This window comes from Onychomys torridus, chromosome 2 (genome assembly GCF_903995425.1).
Source record: "Onychomys torridus chromosome 2, mOncTor1.1, whole genome shotgun sequence".
Classification (NCBI taxonomy): Eukaryota; Metazoa; Chordata; class Mammalia; order Rodentia; family Cricetidae; genus Onychomys; species Onychomys torridus.
This window is the reverse complement of record NC_050444.1, coordinates 61,058,561-61,068,290: the sequence shown is the minus strand read 5'-3', so window position 1 is coordinate 61,068,290 and position 9,730 is coordinate 61,058,561. Positions and strand designations below refer to the sequence as shown.

The 9,730-nt window shown below is 41.9% G+C and overlaps 1 protein-coding gene across 1 annotated transcript; it reads right to left on the bottom strand.

The window, feature by feature from the left end:
• Window positions 1-905: 905 nt before the first annotated feature.
• LOC118578573 (GTP-binding nuclear protein Ran-like) lies at window positions 906-1,556 on the bottom strand. Its single transcript, XM_036179622.1, has one exon. The coding sequence runs from the start codon at window positions 1,554-1,556 to the stop codon at window positions 906-908; it is 651 nt and encodes a 216-aa protein (XP_036035515.1).
• Between the last annotated feature and the right edge of the window lie 8,174 nt (window positions 1,557-9,730).

The window sequence follows — 9,730 nt, the reverse complement described above, 5'->3', positions numbered from 1 at the left end:
CAGGCCAAAGAGGTCTTGTTGTCATGGTTATACGTGACACATTCTTGAATAAAACTTTCGACTGACACTTTATGTTTTACTTGGCTGATTTTATATATATATATGTATATATGTATATATATATGTATATATGTATGTGTGTGTGTGATATATATACATGTGTGTGTGTGTGTAACCTTATGATATATATGTGTATATATATATATATATATATATAATTATAGTGCTTAATATTTTATATACATTATGCCTCAATATTCAAGCAGAGCCCCAGGGAAAAATCAAATAAGAAACTTCTGAGATCTGATCTGCCAGGTCACAGAGTGTTGCTTTATACATTGCATTAGACTTCCAAAAATGTATGCTACTCCGCATCAAACCACACAACCAATATAGGATTCATTAATATCACAGATTCATAACTGCTGATTATAATATTAAGTGGCACTAAACATTAAATTATCTTCAGATGAAAGAATTAAAACTCATGTTTCTTAAAAAGTCTTTTGCTAAACAGGAGCATCTTTTTCTGAAAGATATTTTTCTCTTACGTTACATTTATATTCTGAAATTATGTTTTGGAGTTTGAAATGCAACTTTATTCTAAATGAAAGGAATGAAATTACAGAAACAAGAGTTTGCTGCAGAATACGGGATGTAACTTTGCAGCACTCTTAGTTTTGAAGAAACAACTGCACCCCAGACAGCTAAATCTTCCAGTCCCAAACTGAAGGTGTGTTTCATAACTGCCAGCTTCACCCTAAAAACCTTTTCCTTCAGCATCTCAGACATGGAGTATGAGTCAGCTTAACTAAGCAGTAAGGGGAAGCACAGGCCATCCTGCTCACACCACAGGTCAGTTGCCTGCACATCTAGGCTTCTGATATCTTCAGAGCTTCACTTTCCTACAGGTCGTCCTCCTCATCTGGGAGGGCAGTGGTCTGTGCCACCTCCAAGTCACGCTCGTATTGCACTGCCAACACTGGGTCCATGACCACCTCAGGTGGGGCTAGGGCTGGCATGGCAACAAACTCCAAGTTAGGGTCTCCAGTGAGTCTTTTAGAGAGCCAAAGGAAGGGCTTTTCAAAGTTATAGTTGCTTTTAGCTGAAATGTCATAGTACTGGAGGTTCTTCTTGCGGTGGAAGACAATAGACTTCGCCTTCACTTTCCTGTCCTTAACATCCACTTTGTTGCCGCACAGCACAATGGGAATGTTTTCACACACCCGCACCAGATCTCGATGCCAGTTGGGCACATTCTTGTAAGTTACTCTTGATGTTACATCAAACATTATAATGGCACCTTGGGCTTGGATGTAATAGCCGTCTCGCAAGCCCCCAAACTTCTCTTGACCAGCGGTGTCCCAGACGTTGAACTTGATGGGCCCTCTGCTGGTGTGAAACATCAGGGGGTGTACCTCCACACCAAGGGTGGCCACATACTTCTTTTCAAATTCACCAGTCAAGTGGCGTTTTACAAATGTTGTCTTCCCTGTACCACCATCACCCACGAGGACAAGCTTGAATTGGACTGGAGGCTCTCCCTGCGCGGCCATCGCCTCAATCCTTTCAGAAGTGTCTCTGAACCTGTCCCACTGAGGAAAAATGGGGAAGCACAATTCATAAGCTGACAAATTTTGCATATCATTAGAAAATATTTATGAAACAAACATTTACTTAAAAAGAGGAAGTACTTCTAGATTTAAATAGGCAGTTACCCTCTGACTTCAAAATGTATCTTGACTTACAAGTGTTGACAATCTTAATAACTTAGTTGGTTGTTCTCCATCAGCCTCTTTTTCTTGTGAACTCTGGCCTGGTTTCGCTGCCTTGCCTGCTTGGGGCTGATTCTACAGATGCATCATCGCAGATCTGTGCACTAGACTTCAGGAGAGTTTGCTGGAGAGGGGACCTTTATTTCTTTCTTGAATCACAGAGGGTCCAAGAGAGGGGTGGAGAGGGAGGAGAAGGGAGGGAAGAGGGGAAGTGGGGGAGTAGAGAGGAGAGGGGGAAAGGGAGAGGGGAGAGGGGAGAAACAGAATGTTAGAAGCTCTTACATTCTTCCCCGATGACATCATAATCCATAGAGGAGACAGCAGAGCTTGTCTTGCTTCTGGCACCAGCTGGAAGGCATTTTCACAGAGCAGATTTTGTGTAACATTTTAGCAATATGAAAAAAGATCAGTAATTCTTTCCTGTAGACTTGGGATGAAAGACCCCCTACAATAGCTTTAGCTTGACTGCTGTAACGCCATTTTGCAAGGCTTAAACATAAAGAACAGGATATCTGCGGTTCAGGGGAAGAAGGCCAAACAGGAGTTCATAACTATAGTCGGCCACCCAGCCTTGGGAGAGAAACCGTTGAGTCAAAACAGGATATTTATGGTGGGCCACCTGGCCTTGGGGAATAGACAGTTGGGCTAGGAAAACACCACTATGCCCTAGACAAGGCCAAGTCAGCCGCACACATCCAAATTCTGAGAATTAAGCATATGTCCCCAAGTTCACCTTGGCCTTATTTGAATCAACCAATGGGAACCCTGTAACTATGCTTCTTGCTTCTGTAACTGCGCTTCTGCCCCTGGGATCCTATAAAAAATCCCCCTTCCCCTAGGAAGGCGCGCAAGCCCTCCGAGAGACTTGTCACCCCAGGTACCTGTGTATTCAAATAAACCCTCTTGCTGTTTGCATCTGATGGATGGTTTCGATGTGTTCCTTGGGTTCGGGGTCTCTCCTGAAGGAAGATCCCCCCCGGGAATCTTTCAGGGACTGTTTGGGCTGGAATCCCCAATGACCTACCTGAACATACCACCTTTCTAACAAAATGTTTCCTGTCTTAGCCAGAGATCGCTATACTCTGACTGGCTGGACATGTTCAGGCTTTCCTATTCACTCCTCCAAAGCCATCCCATTGCATATGATCTACATTGTGTATTTGGTGGATCTACAAAATACCATTCCTGAGATGGAATGTAGAGCTATGCTCTCTGGCTACCCTACCAGGGCAGGAGAGCTACAGCAATCTCCGTGGTTCAACTCAATTTCTGTCAGTTTTACTCATTCCAGCTTCCACCAGGGTCCTAATTGATTCCTTTTGCACACATCTTCCCAATCAGCCCTTTCACTAAACTGTCTAGAAAAGCTCACCATTAAGAAACAGACTTGGTGTGAGTGGCCCTATGTTGTCTTCTTCCTGTGAAGCCCATGGTACAAGTCTCTAGTGAACTATGGTGCAGGTTCCTGATCATCACCCTGGATCCTCGTATGCTTTTCTGTCCCTTGTGAAGCAGATGGTGCTTATTTATTGAATCATGCAAAATAGTCTTCAGAATATTATTCAAAGAGAAATTTCAGGGAATGGAATTCAGGTGATATTTAATATTTATTTTTTAAAAAGTTATTTGCCACCCACTTGACTTTAAACTTGGCAAAACTTTTAAAGGCAGAAACATGTTTTCACTCAAATGCAAATTGAATAAAATGCTTTTGGAATATGTGGTTGGCAGATAGAACAGGAACACTCGTGAGGCTCTTTAGAGATAATCTTCTTTGGATAAATGGTTAAATACTGGGTGGATATCCCAGGGAAGGGCTAGCCTCATTTGTTTTACTGGTGCTGCTTCATTTAAGCAAAATGTCTTTTTATATCTCATGCAATTAGGTAATGAACTAGAAGAATAGCTGAAAGGAAAAAGAAGATTAGAGAGTCATTCCAGTAAAGTTGGGAAGGATGGATATTTAGCATATTCTAAGATTCATTAGTCTTAAAGTCTATTACTATAAGATGCAGAATTGTAGTCATGTAAATTCATTTATTATACTTAAATAAATCAAGAAAGGATTGTTTTTAAAACTGCCAGATGTTCTGAGTTTCTCTTGTGGCGATATAAATCTTTAGCTACAGGAAACATATGTGAAGAGCACACACTTGTTTGAGGAAGCCACTGACAGTTCAACAGGGAAGTACTGGGAGTAATGCCTCAGCAGACAAAAAGGCTGCCAATTCTGTTTAGAAATCATAACCCAGCTCCCTAAGCAATACCATATATTGTTATAAGTAGGTGCATTGTGAGTTGCATGCATAAAGACCCTGTAGATGTTAACTGACACCTTGAGGAGAAGATGCTCATTTCCTGAATAAAATTGGATACTTTTGCTGCACACATTTATACTTAAAGTTTGCTGGAATATCTGTAACAGCATTTTTATTTTTGCTGGTATGATGAGTTAAGGGACCCTGGGTTAAGAGCCAGGATCTCATTCTGAAGTCTAAGCTGACCTAGAACTTATGACATAGCCCAGGCTGGCCTTGAATTTGTAGTAATCCTCTGCATTGGCCTCCTGAGCACTTGAGATCACAGGTGCTAGCCACTGTGTGTGTGTCTGTGTGAGTGACTGCCACATGTGTGTAGGTGTCCAAGGAAGCCAGCATAGTATATATGATCCGCTGAATTGGCGTTCTAGACAGTTCCTAACCACTTAGTACGAATGCTGTAAAGTGCACTGCAGTCCTCTGGCAGGGCACTGAGTACTTCTGAGACTAAGCAATTTCTATAGCTTCAAAAGTTGATTCTTTTTTAATCCTAAGATTAAAATTTGAGAATTTTACACAATATAGTTTGACTCTATTCTGCACCCCCACTCCTCTCTTTAACTTCTCCCAGATCTACCCCCTCTCCCTGTTCCACCCTTTCTAGTTTCTTCTTCTTTCCCCTACCCATTCATATAACCCTCTCAGTCCAACTTGTACTGCCCACATACTCTTGAGTGTGGGGTCATCCTCTACAGCATATTCACCATAAAAGACACTGCTACCTCCTTAAAGAGAACTGACTCTCCCTACCTCAAGAAGCTACCAGCTGTCAGTCTTGGCCATGTCAGGGTGGGGCCCTATAAGCTCCTTCCTCTTTCACAATGGACTGTTGGTTGGCTTAATTTTGTGCAGGCAACCACAGCTGCTGAGAGTTCTTAAGTGCAGTGGTCCTATCAAGTGCAGAAGACATTTGTTATACTCCGATCCTACCCAACCTCTGCTCTTAAAATTTGTGACCCCCTTCTTGTGATAGTCCTGGAGCCTTTTTGTTGGGGAATGATGTAGGTAGATGGGTAGATGTTTCATCTGTGTCTGAGAACCACACTGACCGTTACTTCATGCAGGAAGTATGAGGGTTAATGTTAAAAGAACTATTTATTAAAGGATTATATTGGAGAGAACAACTCACAAAGGCGGGATAAAGCAGATTCAGCCCCAGAGTCCTGGAAGGCTGAGAACTGGTCCCACACTGCTTCACAATGCCTAATTTGGTCCCCATTAACCAAGAGCATGAGAGAGAAGAGGCCCGTGTATGTGCTCCCCATGCTAGCCAAGGGGCCGCTTGGGACTGGTACCCCACAGCCATAGGTGGAATGCATACCCACTACAGTTAGTCTCTGCAAAAAGCTGGTTTCTTAATGGAAGGAGAAACAAGACCTGGTGTAATTCAGTGGTGTAGTGTGTGGGTGTCATGTATAAACCCTTGAGCTAATCCCCAGCACTGCAAGTAACGGTGATGGCAATAATAATTATTTTATAAAAGAAATGTGTGAGCAACTCAGAAAAGCTCTGCAAAGACTGTTCTGGTTTGTTCTCTATTGCTATGTAAACACCATGACCAAAAGCAACTTTTTGGGGAAAGGGCTTATTTCACTTTACAGCTTATAGTCCATCACTGAAGGAAGTCAGTCAGGGCAGGCACTCAAAGGAGGAATTTAGAGGCAGGAGCTGAAGCAGAAGCCATAGAGGAGCACTGCTTACTCACGTCCTTCCCATGGCTTGCTCAGCCTGCTTTTTAAAAGAACCTAGGACCACCTATTCAGAAAAGGCACTGTCCTCTGTGGGCTAGATCTTTTCATATACCCCACAGAAGGACAACACCCACACAGCTCACTGAATGTAGAGAGGTCAAGCTGGTGCTTACATGGAGACTTCCCCACTACATTCTAGTCTCTTTGGCATGGGGAGTTACTCTGCAGGTTACAGAATGAGAAACCTGAACACCAAACCAGCCTCAAAACCTTCCATCTACCACCTACAATCTGTGCTACCAGCAAGATGTACTGGAATTTGTGGGAATGGCCAACCAAAGTCAGGTTTAACTTGAGGCTCACACCAGGAGAGGGAGCACATGCCCTACACTGCCTGGATGGCCAGGAACTGGACAGTGGACAGTTGAGATCTAAGGTATAACCAAACACAACTGGGCAAAAATAACTAATAACCAAATAAATAAAATAAAATAATCAAAATGACTCCTAATGATATTCTGCTATATTTGCAGATCAGTGCCTTGCCCAGGTTTTCTCAGGCAACAGATGGGAGTTGATACAGAGACCTGCAGCCAGAACGGTATGGAGAGAAAGCTTAAATTGGAGGTCTCCATCAGGTCCCTCTCCTTGGAGCTCAAGGAACCCCACAGAAGAAGGGGAGGAAAGATTATAGGAATCAGAGGTAAGGAAGGACCCCAGAAGAACATGGACCACTGAATCTACTGAGCAGAGCTCACATGGGCTCATAGAGACTGAAGAGGCAAGGGTCTTCACCAGGTCTTCTGCAGATACTCAATGGCTGTTAGCTTGGCGCTGTTATGGGACTCCTAACAGTGGGATTGGGTGTGTTTCTGACTCTTTTCCCTGCTCTTGGGACTCTTTTCTTCCTATTGGGTTGACTTGATCCAGGCTTTGGTGACAAGAGCTAGATTCTCTAGATGGGGTCAAATGATAGATACATTCAATCAAATGAGGAATAAAATTTATTTATTTAATTCCCCCCACAAAAAGATTTAAGGTGGTGGGTAAAGTAACTATAAAAATTGAGGGCATGTGAAGTTATTCCTAGTTGAATCACTTAATTATAAAATAAACCAAAAGAATAAATTTTATAAAAAAAAATGAAACTCAGTATTGTAGTTTGAATTTTCCTGCCTGGCCCAGTCAGGACAAATCTCTCTTACCCGCCAGTCCCACAGTCGCTCAGATCCAACCAAGAAAGCACACAGAAACTTACATTATTTACAAACAGTATGGCTGTGGCAGGCTTCTTGTTATCTACTTTTTCTATCTTAAATTAACCCATTTCTGCTTATCTATACTTTGCCACATGGCTTGTGGCTTACCAGTGTCTTTACATGTTGCTTCTCATGGCGGCGGCTGGCGGTGTCTCCCCAGCCTTCTACTTTCCAGAATTCTCTTCTCTCTTGTCCCGCCTATACTTCCTGCCTGGCCACTGGCCAATCAGAACTTTATTTACACAGAGCGATATCCACAGCACTTCCCCTTTTCTTTTTTTTTTTAAGGAAGGTTTTAACTTTTACATAGTACAATTACATATAACAAAACAATTATCAAGCAAGAATTACAGTTACAATATTAAAGAAGATATCCTATCTATCTTATATTTATGAGCCTAAGGTTTTATATCTAACGTATCTTTTATCATAACTGAGGAAATTATAACTATCTAGTCTTCAACCACATCAAAGACCTCAGAAGGATATAATATTACCTGAGAACCAGGAGAAGGATGCAAGCAACTTTCGGGAGTCTTGCAGGGTAGACAGAGACAGCTGGCAGCCTGGACAGTCACCTAATGTTCCTTTGTAAAGTTGGGCATTTCTCTTAAGCCCACAGGGCTAGAGTCTCTCGGTCACTTCTCTCAGTGTCCTGTAGAATGTCTGGCAGTTTCCTCTGTGAAGCAGGAACCAGAAGGACCATTTTGTCAATCAAAGTTTAGTGGTCACCTTTCTATGGATCCTGCACGTCCAGTCAATCAAGCAGTCCAGGCAAGAACAGTTTCTTGCCCAAATGGCTATTTTTGCCAAGGTGAAGATAAACTCCATATGAAGTGTCTTTAATGCCCATCCTCCTCTCTGAAGTAAATTGGTGCTGCCAGGAGCAGACATGTCTCACTGTCCAGAAAGTCTAAATTTAAAAAATATTTTAAATGCCATATTCTGTAGACTTTTGAAATGTTTGAAGATTACCTGTCTATCTGAAATATCTCTGTGTATACATAGAAGACTTAACTAACATGGCTATGAGTATGATTATTATAGATGACCAGCTATTAATCTAATATTAATTATCCATTACAATTTTAAATGAGCTGTACAAACATAATACCTTAAACAAGAGTAGAAATATACATACAGTATAACAAAATTAACTTTAAGTTTGTATCAATAGACTAAAATCTATACCAATGTAAAACATTTTAAATGAGTTGTTGCTCTTTACAAGTAAGTTCATTAATCTACCCTTTCATCCTATGATATCTATATCATATCCCCTTTTTATCTTTAGAAAGAGATTGCATTTATAATCAACCTGTTTTAAATAAAATATTGGTTTTTTTCTGTCCCACACCAGAGGGCTCTTCTGATTTGGGACACAAGAATCTCTTAACCTTTTCTTTTAGCAATATGTCTGGGTTTAGAGAAGGAGTGAGTCAATTTCATCTCCAAAGCCAGCTTGATAATTTTGGGAATGTGGGCGTAGTTTTTCTTACTACTTCCTGCTGGAGAGGGGCGCTGTATCTTATGGGGACATAAAGAAAATTTTGGGATTATGGAGTAGTCCACTAGGGTGAACCTCTGAGCCAGTTGCCTTGAAACCATTTTGGATGTCAGATCATCTGGGCCATGGTGTCATCGGAGACCTTTCAGGTGGTCTTGGCTGATCAAACCTGATGTATCTTAATCTGGAACAAATCCATAGCCTCTGGCTTTCTGTGGAAACAAAAGCAGAGACTCTTTCCAAAGCAACATGTCCTTATATCCAAATTTTGAAGTCAAGGTACCTTTAAAATTTGCATACTTGTTTAACTCAACAGCTTTTACGATCAAATCTTTTTCTGCCGTTAAAAATCCCAAAGACAACATAAACCAGATTCTCTGTGTAATATCCATCTTTGTAAGACTGAAACGCTGCTGTGGCTGCTGGCTCCGCCCACCTCTGCTTCCCAACATGGCAGCGGTACAGTTTACTGCCAGCTCTGGGTCTGGAGCCATGTATATCATCAACTATCAGAAGCAGTTCTATTAAAGCAGCGCATAACCCAGAAATCTTTTTTTTTTTTTTCAACTAGCAAAGGCTAAATCCACCATGCAGCAGAGTAAAGTGTCGCTTATAGATTCCTCATTCCTGCCACACTGCAGGTCAGACACACATGCCAGGAACCTGCCATAGTAGCTTAAACCGGCAGGCAGCCGCTAACTTGAGAGATACAACTAGGAAGCTGTTTTTAGCTCCATTTAGAATCTTTTTTCTCAGATTTTAGGTGGAAACTCTTGCCAACATGTTGGACGCCATTTGTAGTTTGAATTTTCCTGCCTGGCCCAGTCAGGACAAATCTCTCTTACCCGCCAGTCCCACAGTCGCTCAGATCCAACCAAGAAAGCACACAGAAACTTACCTTGTTTACAAACAGTATGGCTGTGGCAGGCTTCTTGTTATCTACTTTTTCTATCTTAAATTAACCCATTTCTGCTTATATACTTTGCCACATGGCTTGTGGCTTACCAGTGTCTTTACATGTTGCTTCTCATGGCGGCGGCTGGCGGTGTCTCCCCAGCCTTCTACTTCCCAGAATTCTCTTCTCTCTTGTCCTGCCTATACTTCCTGCCTGGCCACTGGCCAATCAGAACTTTATTTACACAGAGCGATATCCACAGCACAGTATAATCGAACCCTCTAT

Coding starts and splice junctions, on each gene's coding strand:
- LOC118578573 (XM_036179622.1), bottom strand. CDS start 1,556: ATGGCCGCGCAGGGAGAGCCTCCAGTCCAATTCAAGCTTGTCCTCGTG.